Source organism: Branchiostoma lanceolatum, chromosome 1 (genome assembly GCF_035083965.1).
Source record: "Branchiostoma lanceolatum isolate klBraLanc5 chromosome 1, klBraLanc5.hap2, whole genome shotgun sequence".
NCBI lineage: Eukaryota > Metazoa > Chordata > Leptocardii > Amphioxiformes > Branchiostomatidae > Branchiostoma > Branchiostoma lanceolatum.
Genome location: NC_089722.1, coordinates 34,623,807 through 34,639,932, shown reverse-complemented (window position 1 = coordinate 34,639,932; position 16,126 = coordinate 34,623,807). Strand labels below are relative to the sequence as shown.

The 16,126-nt window shown below is 40.1% G+C and overlaps 1 protein-coding gene across 1 annotated transcript in view; it reads right to left on the bottom strand.

Moving 5' to 3' along the window:
- LOC136427461 (stalled ribosome sensor GCN1-like) overlaps positions 1-16,126 on the bottom strand; it is a 67,526-nt gene that overhangs the window by 31,363 nt on the left and 20,037 nt on the right. Inside the window, exons 15-27 of the mRNA XM_066416332.1 lie at positions 14,180-14,332; positions 13,247-13,339; positions 12,836-12,911; positions 10,930-11,089; positions 10,019-10,220; positions 9,085-9,209; positions 6,150-6,328; positions 4,444-4,537; positions 3,505-3,624; positions 2,243-2,441; positions 1,045-1,361; positions 743-823; positions 249-392 (exon numbers count right to left, since the gene is read on the bottom strand). Of these exons, the coding sequence (XP_066272429.1) occupies positions 249-392; positions 743-823; positions 1,045-1,361; positions 2,243-2,441; positions 3,505-3,624; positions 4,444-4,537; positions 6,150-6,328; positions 9,085-9,209; positions 10,019-10,220; positions 10,930-11,089; positions 12,836-12,911; positions 13,247-13,339; positions 14,180-14,332 (1,943 nt within the window). The remainder of the gene's footprint in view (positions 1-248; positions 393-742; positions 824-1,044; positions 1,362-2,242; positions 2,442-3,504; positions 3,625-4,443; positions 4,538-6,149; positions 6,329-9,084; positions 9,210-10,018; positions 10,221-10,929; positions 11,090-12,835; positions 12,912-13,246; positions 13,340-14,179; positions 14,333-16,126) is intronic.

The following is a 16,126-nucleotide window of genomic DNA, read 5'->3' as shown; positions in this document are numbered from 1 at the left end:
ATAACCTTCTTGGCGAAGGTACAGTCATGTATTAATAAAACTCCAAGTGAAACTCCTGTTTCCACCAAGTTGTTTACAGATTCTGGCTATTCCTTTGTGTTTTGACCACTGTAGGGCCCCTGGGGACAAAGGTTTGAACAAACAGTAGCAATATCCAAGTCCATGCAGTTGTGAGTACATGTACAGTACATTTACATGTAATATGTTCCACAGGCATCTGAAGTTTCAGACAGTACTAGTAATTGTACCTCCAATGCAGCTTCTCTCACTGGTGCTGACGGAGCCTGTAGGGCCTCCAGGAGGACGTTAATCTCCCCCATAGTACAGGTGGTACAGCCCACATCACCATTGGCACACAGACACGTTGAAACCACAACAGTCTTGGCAATATTCTACAAACACAAACAGACAAGTCAAGGTGGATTACCACTAGGCCAATCAACTAGTACATTTTTGCACAATCATGTATGGCTTCAGATGTGATTTATCTAGGATTGGGATGGGTTTGTAACGGTGTTTAAGTGATAATGGTTATAATGATGGCATTATTCATTTCATCTTATGTACATTTCGTCAAACTGTGGTTACAAATTCCATCAGTTTTGTATTCGAAAGCTTTTAGACCCTAGCATACATGTACATCTACAGGCAACCAGCATGCCTGACGGCAGTCATACCAGCTACACAGATAACCCATCCGATCAGTATCCCCTTTTCAGTAAGAATGTTAGAAAAATCTTGCCTGCATTTCCAGGCCGGAGGTTCCGATGACATTGCACAGGACTCGCAACATTTCTTCACGAGGCAGTAAAGCTGGGCCGCTCTGTAATGTTGAAAGTTTACAAATAAAACAGGAAAAGAATGCATCTTCAAAAGCCAATTACAATTGGATATTCCAGTAAAATATTCCAACAGGTCTCTAGTGAGAGGAAAGGTACACAGTACATGATCGTATTTACCAGCAACAAAAAATAACATGATACTCAATCACAGAGAAAACAACCATTTAGTGAACAACTTTAATGATACTGTATTTACAGTTACCTCATGCTCCTCAGCTCCTCTCAACCTTGTGTGCTCCTCAATGATTTCAATAGCCTTTCCCATGACCTCCAGGTCACCTTCAATCTTTGACCCTCCATTTTGAAGAACGTGTTTCAGCAGAGGGAAGAAGTATGCAAATCTTGGTGCAGACAGGGGACCAATCAAAAGTCTGCTTTTATTTTCAGATGGAACAGTGTGGAGATGAAGAAGGTCCACAGCTCTGGTTGTCATGTGAAGAAGGTCTTCTTGACACCAAGCTACTTCCACAATGACAGCAGGCTGGGATAGTCTTAGTGTTGTATACACTATCAACATCCCTGCAGAAAAGTCAGTAAACAACAGGACACTTCTTACAATCAATGTACAGTGTTCCAATCAGGCATGCATACCTAAACTCATGTTCAGGATCAGGTTCAGGTCCAGATTGGAATCCAGAGGTTTAGGTTCAGGTCCAGACCTACTAAGTCTGAACCTGAACCCATAGAATATTGTTATAACGGCATAACGCAAGAAACTCGGCTAAATTAAGTTGAAGACTCTTTAACAAAGACTACTATCAAAGACACGGCATAACTACAGATTATAATAAACTCAAAATTGTTTGGTTAATTCAGTGGCAAGTTCTGACACAACAGTGCAAGTGACCCTCGTAAAAAATTCTTAAGTAGTGTTACAGTCTTTACACCAACTCACTTGACTTTTGACGCTGTTTAGGGATGTGTACTTAAACCCACATTCAGGTTTAGGTCCAGATTGGAATCACTGAGTCTAGTTTTTTTACCTGAAACTAAATGTTTTCATGAGTCCGGATTCGGGTTAAGCGTTGAGGTATGCATGCCTAGTTCCAATTAACATTTCAGTTTTCAAATTTGATTTTGGTATGTAACGTTTAACAGTTCACAATAGTGTAGAATGGTAGAGTAAGTTTTTTGTTGCAAATCGTCTATACATGTAGTAGTAATATGATATTTTAGTAAGTTTGTGGTACATGTAGTAATAGTGATAAGTTTTCAGAATAAGGTGTCCCCTCCACATTTGACAGTTTAGGACATCAACGTATGTTCTGTTGATGCTATATAACATGGCCCACCCACAGCAGCTCCGTATTACATGACATTGACTACTTAGGTAGGATTCCATGAGAATCAACTTTCCTCCACTACACTGACGAAACAACACAACAATGAACATTCCACACCTAAATATTCTGTCTCCTTATCAAACACAGCTGTCCTGAGGCTGACCAGGACAGGCACCACCCGAGGAGCTGCCAGGGGGGACTGCAGGAGAGGCTGCAGAAGTGTGGAGACTGTGCTGATGTGGGCCCTCAGAGCTGCAGGGTTCCCCTGTATGGAAGCTTGCAGTAGAGAAGAAGCCTTGACCAGGACATCATCCAGCTATGGGGATAGAGTATTTCATATTTCATAATTATTAAAACATCATCAGAACAAACTGTGAAAAGTGATATTCATTATTTAATTTTGGCAAGACATCATTTTGTAAAACACATCTAGGCACTATTTTAGTCATTATGTTAATCGCGTGACAACAGTCCTTGCAAACCTTGTAAAGACTCAAGCATATTATTATGATAGTTTTTCCATTATCACCTTCGCCTAGACGTTTATGGTTTTGTCAGCATTAGTGAGTGTGCCTGTCAGTGTGTGAACACAATAACTAATTTAAAAGAATGCCTGAATGGATTGTCTTGATAATTGGTATGTGGGTAAGTCTTCCTGAGACCTCACATGAATAGATTTTGGGCCTCCTAGCGGCTTTCTATGGTACTGCAGAGGAACTTCCAGTTTTGATATCTCATGTTCTGGACATGCTATGGTCATGCTATGCTTTGTTGGTGGCAGATAGCTCTTGGGAGCGAGAGTACATGTAAGTCGTGTAGGTTTAGTATGAGCCGTATGAGCCGATTTCGTTTCAAACTTTGAAAGGGAATAACTTAAGGTGTTGACGCATCGTCATGGTTTTTGGAATGTAGATAACTTGTGGTATGATCTACATAATCATATACTAATTATGCAAATCATGATTTGATTCGCATACTTAATGGAAAAGTTAATCAATCCTGCATCCCTTTATAGGACTCTCAAACATGTGACCTTTGTTACCGAAGGAGAGAGGAATATCAATGGATATCAATTTGCAAGTTAGACCTAATTTAAATGATTAATATGAAGGTTCTGCAATTCAATAGTGGTAAATGAGGGGAATTTCATTCTTGCAGCATTTGGAAGGTAAGTGAATGTGGATGTTATCAGACATAAATCCTACAAATGAGGTCCTCATTCACATAATTTATGAGAAAATGCTTTAATAGCCTTAAACTTTAAACACCCTGTTATTTGGATAGAGAAGATGATGAACTGATATAATTAATCATGGTCTGCAAAAACAGAAATTGCCCTCCTAGCCATGATTCACATCAGCCGAGGAAAACAAACTTACCTGGAGTAGCTTGGTCCTGATGGCTGACTCTCTCTCCAGTTCTGCTGCCAGAGCTTCCTCCTGTTTTTTGGTAAGTTGAGGTTTGGCTTTTGCACCTTTGGTTGCCTTCTTCTCCAGTTCCTGTGTGCCAAAAAAAGGGAAATGAGACTGTACAGCCATGTACTGGTAGTCTAGCAAGTCTCATTGAAGAGCTAATTTTCCAACAGTTACAACAGGAGAGACTGATGCTATTTACAACATATTATACACATTGATCCTAAGTATCAAGGAAACACCAAAAAGTCCAGTCCTAATTATAAGAACTGCAACCCCTGCCATTATCATGCAAGCCTGGTGAGTGACCTATGTAGCTAGGTTTCAAACTGCTGGTTCTGTTATTGTATATCGCACCCTCAAAAAAACATTGAAGGTCAGGAGTTAATTGCTTGTATCAGTGTGATGTTATAGTGAACATGATGATCAGTTCTAAACCTGGCATATACAGCAGCTGCTCCAAAATACATCTGAAAAGCTGATAAAGCAAATAGCGTAATATCTTGCAATTGCATGTAATCACGATGACCAAGAACTGCCTGCAACTCAAATGTATGTTTTTCTCTGACACTGCAACCTCATAGCATAACCAGTTTCTGTCCTGGCTGAATTGTTCACTATGATGTTACACACAACGCATGTTAGCCAATAACTAATTCCCTTGGGAGAGAAATCTGTAGCTCAAAGATAAAAATATACAATATACAGTAACAGGACAAGGGTACATACATGTATTAGTGTTGTCTTTAATGTGTGTGTTAACTGAATAATACCGGGTGGTAATACAAAACATTGTGAATACAATCTGAAAATGTATGTTGGTGTTATGCGGTCTCCAGCCTCTTAGTCTACTTACTGCTTCATCAAAGATGAATCTCACCAATTTGATATGAAAACAAATCTCACCTCTCTGATCTCCTCTTCAATCAGTTGTTCCTCATAAGAGTAGGCTTTGTTCTCCCTTTTGATGTTACCCTTGCTGCTTTCTTGTAATGTTGCACTAGAAAGAAATAAGACATCAAACAAGACTTACTGAGTACAGAATAATAATTGGAACAAATAATGAAAGGGTGGTGTGAATACCAATACTACTACAACTCACTCACTCACTACTTCTACTATCTTTTATCGCTAACCCCTTGATAGTATGCAATGTATTATAAATTCCGCAAATTTCAGAGTACAGCTAACATCTACAACATTTCACTACTGTTACACTAAAAAGGTTGCAGCTATACATGTCAAACCCTTTCAATCACAGTATCCCAGCCTGTACATGTACAGTATACAGTGGGCCATTCCTTGCAGCTGCTTACATGACATTGTATAGAAATGTCTGCAGAATTACATAGTCCTACAAAATTTTATATTGCGTTCAGCACTTTCACTCAAGTTAACACCTCAACAAAATATACCACTCACTGCAATAGCACAGAGAAAACAAGTCTAAAAGCAGGTATCTCACTGGACTGTGTCAAATTGCACCAAATTGAGAAACGCATTTGTTAAGTGGGGCCAATTTGTTGATTGAAATTGCACATCAATTTTTTAAACACACTGCAAATACATTTTTGAATTTTCATTATTGTATCTTGTTTTTTTTACAAATCATTGTGTCGCATTGTTTTGTGCCCGGTTTGATAATGTCCTTCCTTCCTGATCGTTCAAGCTGCAGACAGGTCAAGTCTTGCCAGAGGGCGCTTCATGCAAGGTAACAAAGTCTTGCTTCAGGCAAGTCTCGCCAGAGGGCGCTTCGTCCATCGCGGATGGATTGTGGGAAGGGCAAAGTCTTTAACGATCTTTAACCTCCTTGGACAGAGCATGTCAAGGTCTGCACAAGTCATAACAGCATTTGGTATTAAAGTATGTCTTCAGTATAAGAATTACGCACATTTTGTGCAAATTATAAGAGATGACACTGGTCTGTCGTTGTTTCTGTGCAGCCGCTGGTCTCACGATTCCGTCAGCGTGCTTCCAAGCACTTTATCCTTTCATCCCTCTCTGTGTTGGGATTTAACACTGTCTAAAAATGATGTGCTTTCTCTCCTGTTAGTAGTTAAGAGTCATTGTGATAGGTTCAGGTTGATACAACAATTGAAAACAGTCTTAATATGGAGATTTGTCCGTGACAGTTTTTTAGCCTTGTATCATGATCGCAAACCTACACTCGTTTGACAAACTACATTGTGTTCCTTCCACCATTTCATACCCACTATCATGCAATAGTTGCATTGGCAGCTTTTTCTGAAAGCATTTCTTGTTCAATCCAGTGGCAACACTGTAATTTCCAATAAAAACATTTTGTATCTGATTTGGAGCCATAACTGATAATGGGACATTCCGGGCACAGCCATTTTTGTTGTATTTTACCTGCGCGTCATACGTCAGTGACCACAAGGGAAAATTGGTGAAAATTTGCAAAGTTGGCACAAATTTCTAGCTCAATTTGGCACAGTCCAGTGAGATACCCGCAGCAACGTTAAGACTTAAATGCTGTTAAGATGATGTTCACAAGGCAGAATGTTTCGTTCAGCCATCCTAACTGTACTGTAACCGGATTTCTAGGAGAACTTAGCTGAAATGAGAACTTCACCACAAGGGTTCATACTTACTCCTGCAGTATAGTCTGGTTGTACAGTTCTCCCTCTGGCCAACACATGATGTTGTACTCCTCCACTGTCACCTGCACAAGGGTGGGATCTGCAAGCCAGCTGCTCACATGGTTCAATATGGCAGGCAGGATGATCTTAGGGGCAATATACACCAGAGTCTCCACCACACTGAGTACTGCCTGCAGGTTCAGACACATTGAGAATAAATGAGATTAAATGGCCAACTGTCAGGAACCTCAACGAACTTTATTATGTAATTCATAATCTATCATCAGTACCTCTGCCAAATGGGTTGTTCGTGGGTTTGTGGGTGTGACTGGGCATGGACAGCTTGACTTGAGAAACTGTGGATAGACCTGTATGACACTACATGTACGTGTGCACGTATATGTATGTAGGTCTCAGCTACAGGGATAACAAGCTTGATTATGGGTCCCTTATGGACATCAGCCATAAAATTCAAGGTTTTTGGAATATGTAACATAGGAAACTTAGAAAGACACAGAGATGATAGGGGAAGTCAGGCATCAAACAGCATTATGCAATCACTGATTACATGTATGTTATGCCACAATCCCTTTTGGGTATAATTTATTCCAAAAAGCTGGTTGTCTTATGCTTAGCATTTCTATGTTGTTCTTTCCATTAAAAATAGAGGTTATATTTTTGGGAGCATTTGTGTTTGTGCCTGTTTCATGGTTAAAAAGATAACTCAAGAATAGCTGATGTGTTGGTAGAGTGTTTACTAAGAAAAATGATTTTGGGCCCCCAGGTGGCTTTCCTAGGTACTTCAGCAGAAGTTCTGGTTTTGATATTTGGTGTTCCGGACAAGCTTTGCTCACGAATTTTGGGTAGTAGATAGCTCTTGAACTTGGGAAGAAGTGACATAAATTTAGGCCGCCTAGCATTTAACTTTGGTACTGCAGGCTAGGGGTGTTTTTGTAAAAATCATCATTTTGGGCATGCAGGTAGCCTAGACAGATCAACACAATTAGGCGGAAGTTATGCAAATATTGCTTAATTTACATAATCAATGAGGCAATTCTATAAATTCAGTGTTTTCCATAATAGGACTTTTAATAATTAGTACATGTAACACATAATCTATGGCAGAGAGAACATGAGGTTTTCGGTGATAATTTCCTGGCTTAAATGCTAAAATGTCAGGGTTGATTCTGGTTAAAATTACCCTTCCTCCAGCAAGGATGCTGCAAAAAAGTAGGGAAAATGAGGGCAGACAGTAGGAACAACAAGTGCAAGTATCTGGTTCCAGGCCAGTAAGAATTTGCAGTATTGGAGGATCTGACATCAGTCTGGAAGGTGACAATGGTCATGTTTGCGAACATGGTAGAGGTTGGGGATAATAAGTATATGTGACACATTCTATAAAGCCTCCGAAAGGATAAATCAGTTCAGCACCCAGGACAGCCTGTAGTCATAAACTCACCTCAAGTAATGAACTATTTTTACCTTCGTCGAGAAGGTTATGCAGAGGGTAGCGTTTGTGGGTGTGTTTGTTCGTCTGTAGTGGACCAGCATACCTCAAGAAGGCCTGGATGGATTGTTCTGATATTTTGTATGTTGGTAGGTTTTGATGAGGTCTGAAAACGATTAGATTTTGGGCCCCCTATCAGCTTCTTACGGTACTGCAGCGGAACTTCCTGTTTTGATATCCCGTGTTCTTGACATGCTATGGAACTGATTTTTGAGTGGTACATAGATCTTTGGACAGAGAGTAAGCGGTACGGGTTTGGGCTCCCTAGCAGCCTTTTTTGGAATTGTAGGAGCAGGATTTGCTTCAGACTTTGAAAGGGAATAACTCAAGTAGGGCATGATGAATGGCCATGATTTTTGGTAAGTAGATAGCTTGAGTGATGATGATTGTACATGATTAGATACTTCTTATGCAAAGTTCATACATCCGCCAAATTCCATGATAGGACTCTGAAACATGTGACATATGTAACTGAGGAAGAGAAATATTTATTGATTTGAACTATGCAAATGAAGACCTCATTTGCATAATTAATGAGAAAATACTAACAAGATGGCCTTGATGGATGGTCGTGATTTTTGGTATGTGGATAGCTTGTGTGATGACTTAGTATGATTAAACGATAATTATGCAAATCAGATTCTAATTTGCATAAGTAATGAGGCAACTTCAAAAATCCGCTTTGTTCCATGATATGACTATTCAAATTGTAACTGAGGAAGAGAGGACTGTTAATAGATAGGAAATATGTAAATGTGGAGTATCTTCTATTACTCCACACTGGCAAGTGACGGCAATTTCATACATTTAATACTTTTTTTGTGGCATCGGGAAGTTATGTGAATGTGAACATTGTTGAATCAAATTATGCTAATAAGGGCCTCATTTGCATAATTGATGAGAAGTATTAGCATAACCTTCTTTGTTAAGCTCATACTTTGGACATGTTATATTTTAAGACAATTAACAGGTACATGTACTGGTATGATTTATAATTGATGAGAAACACTCCTAATACGTCAGTCATAAAGGTTAAAATCATTTGGCGAAGGTATGAGGAACTTTAGTTTTCTGTATGTAATCATGATGTTATCAGAATTTCTCAGCAACTAAATGGTCCAGGTATCAGTGAATCTATGGATGCTAGAGTGGATTTTATGGAAGCAATGTGGAAAAAATAATGTCTTAGTGGTTTTAAATGGACGTATTGTAGCATATTTACCGATCTAAACATTTAAAAAAATTCGCTATTTTCGGTAATTTTTCTACCTTAAACTCCCTTAACATAAATCTACCTTATTTCATCGTACAGGGATATTCATAACGTATGAATGTGACTTTGTTGTGTTAGGAAAAAATGTTAGGAATAAATGTCATTTATTTGACGGCAGATTTAAGTCTATGACCATCAATGACAATTCTCTCTAATCTAAAGCATACCTGGTCCCGGGGGCTGGCCTGAGTGACTTTGTTGATGATGATGTCTTGGTGGGTCCTGACCAGATCCAGCACATCTAACTTCAACTGGCTGGATAGAGTAACCCACAGGCTGGGACGGCAATACACTAAAACAGAAGGGACGAAACAGTTCCCTTATCAAACACACTTGCATTAGAGACACAGACTCACATGTCCAGTATTTACCTACAAATGAATACAAATGAAGAGGTATGAAACTGTAGGTACATGTACCACTAAGATCAACTACATACACTGTATTATGTATTATATATATTCAACTTCAAATACCCCCAGATGACCCTGCGAGGGGCAAAATAGGGGGGGGGGTGAGATATATATGTAATGTACATTATACCTGACTTCGTGACAGTGTACTGGACTATCACTGTGACATGCTAACAACTACAATGTACAGTATTTCAGAGCATATTTTTAGTCCATAAGCATATTTAGATTAGACAATTAATTTCTTTCCACAAGTCCTGCCACAATCTGGAGGTATTTTTAGTGTTGTGCTAACAAGCCACATGAGTAGGCTCTTAAGTCCCTGTGCAGCCAATGTGTGTGGAAATGGAATCAGGCATGAAATCATCAAAATTGTGTCAGAACACTTTCAGAAAGCAATTAATCACCTAAAGTAAACATGATTTGGGGTCAAAAGATCCAATAACTGAGAAAAGTACAAGTACAATGTATTTGTATCCTTTGAGTCCAATTGAGTTGTGTTGTATCAGAAATTACAAACTGAATATGATTTGCCTCCCAGCATCTTCATAATAATAATATCCTTTTATCACCCTTTATCACTCAACATGATGCACCTCTATACTATTGATGTTAAAGTCTGAATGCCCTGCCATATAAGAAGCACACTACATTTCCCCACCCTTTTACAGTATGTGATCTATCCTACCAATGCATGAGTGATGTGCATCCATCAGTGCTTCTAGCATGAGTTTCTCTGCCAAGGCTTTTTCAGTGTCCAGACCAGGGACCAAGCAGATCATCTCCAACGCTTCAGCCAGTATCTTTGGAGAGATGACTCTGGGTGCATCTATGTCTTTCTTCCCTTGTTCTCCATCTCTTTCTCCCAAGTACCTTGTATAAACCTCAATCTGGATATGAAAACAAGTACATGTAGCAATCATCATAAATACAAATCATTATTCATGGTACCTTACATGTATTTTGAGACACTTGGCATGATGCATTTTGTGTTTTCATGAGTCTAACATGAAAGATGTTACAAATACAGAATATTTCCTACTATAATATACATAGAATATATTCTGAGGGGGAGCTCAAGGGAAATATGATAATTTTGCTGCTAATTTGCTGTTTTTCATATTCTCTCTTTCCAGGATAGGTCACATGAAATTTGGTAGGAGGTGCACATTGTATGCTCGGGCAGTTCTTTCATGTTTGAGTACATAGTCTTTTAAAAAAAAGTATTTTGTAGAGACATTCAATATATACCTTTGTAAGGTCCAATAACGGTGGAGTCTTTTCCAAAAAAAGTTACCTGACGTACTTGGTAACAAGAACCAGAATCCATCATCTACCAAAACAAGATGCCATGAAACCCCCAAGGCTCCCCTTACATTTTACCTGAACAAATGTACCTCAACTGTACTATTCCATCAAATGATTCTACCATCTCTGAACTCAAGGTCCTGACAGTCACTCCTTCAACTCTGACCTTTTGTTGCCCTTCATTTCCTGTCAAGACGTGCCTATAAAGCATCTGGAAACAGAAGCAAATACAGACACCAAAAACAAAACCTCTGTAATTAATAAAACAGCAAAAGGTATTGTCCAACCAACCGACTGAGTAGTGAGGATGGTTCGGAGCTGCAGGAGCAGGGGATGAGCCAGACTGTCGGAGCCAAGCACTCCAAGCAACTTCTTGATGCTCTGTCGACCGCACTTTCTCACCGTCCAGGATGGGCTGAGCAACAGGCTTATCAGGGCCCTGTACAGGTGCCTGAGGGACACATGTCAAGTACACGCAAGGTCACTTCTGGGAAAACGTCATATTAAACTGATGTTATCTGAAGCAAAGTTGATCTCTGTAAATTCCACTGTATGATCAACTTCTCACCAAGTCACATGTTCTATCTGCAAAACATGATATCACAGAGGCAGTGGATTGCTCATTCCTAGATTACAAAGACTGGAGTAAGACAGTCAAAACTTTTTCTTCAGAATGATTTTTTCCAAGTGACCACAGATTAACTTTCTAACTATGCTCATTATCTGCCTGCAGACAGTGGCAGTGGATGCATACTGAGCATCAAGAGAAGAAATGCAAATACACTATGACAGAACCAAAGAAAGAAACAATAATTGTCTTTGAACACCACAGATGCCCTTATATCTCATCATGGTCACTGTTGTTGGTTGATATAATGATAGTTGATACAACTCAAAATGCCCAAATGTACACATTTTGATGTAACATGTAAGGTGCTGCAACTTCAGACGTAAATTTATGACTTCGACATCGCATTGCACCAGTGTCGGTTGTCTGAAAAGTGTTGCGTTTTGACAAGTGATAAATGAGAGTGGCTGTGTTTGAGGATTTGCCGATGTGGAGTTGATTTTACATCGTCCGTGCACGATTTACGCCATTGATCTCAGTCAGTAAAACGGGAAAAATGTTGTTATGAATGAACATCCCATATTGTTCCATTCTGATCAGGGTACCGTAAATTTGGCATACAAATATCTTTGTCTCTCTTTGATTTGTCAGTACAATTTTAAGTACATGTATGTCGACTAACTTCCCTCTGGAAAATAATTTTCAACAGTGCGTAAGTCTCCACCTGGATGCGGGGCGCACTGTGACCTTGCTGTGACTCAGTGACTGTTTACGCCGCTTGTTGCATTCCAAGCAATGTCAACGTTGACGATCCATTGCTTGGTATGGCAATGAAAATAGATACTTCTTTTCATACGAAAATGCAAGTTTATCAGACTAGTCAAGCTAGATTAATAAGGTTTGCCATTTCGGAGCCGACTTGACTTATGTACAGCGGAAGCAGAGATGCCTCGCCATGGTATCACATTCCAATCCTGGTCAACAGAATGGCCGTGGCGTAAATAGGAGAGGGCGTTCAATGCCTAGGTTGATTTTGTTATTTCAAACAAGTTTAATTGCGACATAAACTAACTAGAAGCTCTATGCCTCATGAGTAAAACAAGTAAGTTTGCATGACGACTGTTGACTATGTTTTATGTAAGAGTTGCCACTACGCAATGTTCTTGCATTGAACATAGCCATTGCCTGGAACTTTGGAAGTGATAGAACGTATCCCCGATTTAACGTTTAAAGAACTACTTTTCTCTAAACGTTAAATCGCGGATACGTTGTATCACTTCCAAAGTGCCAAAATTGTCAATCTGAAAACATCTTTTGAAAGCTGACACCTTTCACCATCTCACTGGCGAGTTTGTTTTGTCAGATTTAGTCGTTAACGCAACTTAGAAAGCGATTTGTTGAGTCATGCTGATTCGGATCTGAGTTTCAATGCGATCGATTGGTCGGGGTGTAAATATCATATGGAAGGGCTTAGCCCGTGTGATAACCCAAAGTTATCACCTGGACCGGAACACCCGTATCAAACGTTTTCCTGGGCCAGGTATAACATAAAAATGGGTATGACTATAAGTCACACTATACATCATAATATACGGCAATAGACATAATATTAGAATAGACAGACTTCACCTGGTATTTGAATGACTGAGTTTCTGGGGATGTTCTAGCAGCAAAGTCTCACAGAGGCAGCATACATTCACCAAGGCTGCAGGAAAAGGGCATTAGAAAATGTTTTCACTTGTGTAGTAGCCTGGTAGTTATCCTATTCTAGCTCAAGTTTGTTCCTCTTATTTCTTCTCCACAGAACAGTCTGTCCGGTGCTCATTCATAGAAAAACAATTGGCATTTGAATATTTGCCATAGAAAGGACCCAAGCAGCCACGTACAATACAATTTTCATTCAGCTACAAGAGCCCTTAATTATGACAGACTGTAATACAGGAACGAACATGGATTTGGGGTACATTTGGGGATGGCCTTTTGAAGATTAACTTTTACTTCCTTTACAGATTTAATTGGAGCACTTCAGCCAGTACAAACCTTCATCTGGAGCCTGGTACAGATACTTCTCCGACATCAGCATCTGTTTGCTGTCATCTAACAGATTATTCCAGAAAACGCTCAACTTGGATTCTGAAATATCCAATGGTGAGGCAGTATATCAGCTGCTATCATGGTGAATGGGAAACAAAGAATGTCAAAATCCAACATCATAAATGTACATGTTACCCACAGTACATGTACAAGTGTAGTGCAAATCTCCAAGCAAATGTTGGGAGATAGAGGAGGCCTCTCCCAATATCTGCTTCAAGATTAGTGTAGTGCAAGGAAAGAATTTGCTGATCTGTCGCATAAGTTAAAATCAAACTTCCAACATGTATATTTGTTAGATATTTACACTAAAAATACTGTGTTTTTTAGGACCTCATAAAAATCTCAAAGGTCTAGAGAGTGATTTTCTCCAGATTTTATAAAAGACAAAGTTCTATCTATCTGCATGCAGAATTCTTGAAAAAAGCCATGCAACTCTGTACATTCTTTAAACACGTGTATGCTATAAGATATGCATCCAAAATAATTTTGATATGTGTGTTTGAATAGCCTTTGGAAAAGAAAAATTTGCCCTGATTCCTCAGTCACTTTTTAAGACACTCCTGGTTCCAGTATCTATTCAGCTCGATGGATAATTAATACAAAAGAGGCAGATCACACATGCACATGTACTAACTTAAATCCTTTTCAACTGTGCAATTCAAATGCATCAAAATCTGGCATCAAAGTCCCTGTCATCTCCATCAGAACTTCTACTTCTCATCTTTGTTTTAAAATTGGTCTCACAACATTTTACCCTGCCCTTAGTATTTTTTGATTACTAAAAAAATATATCCATTGATCATTACCCCGAGGGGCTCTGGTCTTCTTCACTATCTTCACTATGCTATACTACTGCTACATGTAGCAACATGCCCCCACCTGATTCAATGTCAACTGCAGACATTTTGGTGAGAAGACAAGCTGCCGTCAGTCCTTCTGTCACAATGGCCTCTTGGTTCAGGCTAGAGGCAGCCTTCTCCATAGCCTGCAGCAGGAAGGGCAGCAGGTCCAGCCCCTGTAGCAGGGTGTCACCTGGGGACAGCATCATGGTGGTTACTAACCACCTGAAGACAGCATCATGGTGGTTACTAACCTGACCTAACCACCTGAAGACAGCATCATGGTGGTTACTAACCTGACCTAACCACCTGGGGACAGCATCATGGTGGTTACTAACCTGACATAACCACCTGAAGACAGCATCATGGTGGTTACTAACCTGACCTAACCACCTGACGACAGCATCATGGTGGTTACTAACCTGACCTAACCACCTAAGGACAGCATCATGGTGGTTACTAACCTGACCTAACCACCTTAGGACAGCATCATGGTGGTTACTAACCTGACCTTACCACCCAAGGACAGCATCATGGTGGTTACTAACCTGACCTTACCACCTGAGGACAGCATCATGGTGGTTACAAACCTGACCTGACCTAACCTAACCTAACCACTTGAGTACAGCATCATCATGGTTACTAACCTAATCTAACCACTTGAGGATAGAAAAGTCAGCGTTATGCCGCGCTGAAACAAAGATGGCGTTGCGGACCAAGGAACAACATGTCTTGGCCAACGTTTTGCCCTTCACCGCGGAGTCATTTTCCGGCGGAATTTAGTAAGACAGAGACACATTTTTGTTGAAAATACAAGAAATGGATAGTAATTTCTATGAAATCTGACTTTTTGACGCCATGCACTACGTGATCGTTTTGAAAATTGAGTTCAAATCAAACCGAGCTTGCGGTAAACTATAAGATTACGATGGGCACAACAACATCGATATTTAAGTATTCACAATCCTTTGTATTTACAATGTTTATAGTGGGAACGTTTTATTAATTAAAAACACTTCATGGAGGAATCAATGCTATTCATATATTTTTGTCCATCGGGGTCTTAAAAACATTTCCGCTAAATTCGACAGCAAAATTTGATGTCACCACAAGCTGGAAAAACGCGGTCGCCATGGCCAGTGATTGTGCTCTGTGCGGCCCCAATTCATGGTGGTCGCGGTCGCGCTGGACGGGTGGTCGCCTTGGGCAGGCCGTTTAATGCTTGTGCCTATGGAGAAAATTTTCTGGACCGAGAAAAAGCAGTCGCCATGGCCAGGTGGTCGCGTTGAAGAGGTGGTTGCCTAGGCAGGTTTGACTGTAGACAGGAGTAGGCTCTGGATTAACACTCCGCTGCGGCCCTTGTCTTAGCCCGTCAAATCCCGCTGCGTCCCATTGTTCCAGCGGCGTGGCTTTGTCTGCGGTGCCCGACTCTCAAGCTCCATACAAATGAGGCCGATCATAACGCCACAGGCAACGACGCTACCCGAGCAGCGCCCGATGTGGAGACGATATGCATTCGGTTTCCAGGAATTTCCTTATTTGGGTTGCGCACTAGCATGAGCAGACGACTTCATTTTTTAAGAGAAAAACATTTCGGTCACATTGATAGTTTGTTTATCTCTCTACGACAAACATGGGTTGGTTTACAGCCATTTCTTTATACATGTCTCATTTTTTTGCCTAAAAAATCTGGAGAAATATGTATAGATTTATGCTGCAATTACAAAATTACGGGAACTTTCCCCAATAAACTGGATTTATCCTGGGTAGTACAGACAATTGTCTTTCCATTCAAGTATTTTTTGGGGTGTGGCCTGGTCAATTTTTTCTGTGGCCCGGGACGTCTTTGTTTCTTGTTTGTATCATTTTAATTTTCGTTAGGTCTCTTTAAATAGCCTGGGTAAGGTAAGGAATGGTGCTACTAAATATTGAGAGGCTGGTTTCCTCGACATGATGGGCAATTTGCCTTGGAATGAATTCCTTATCT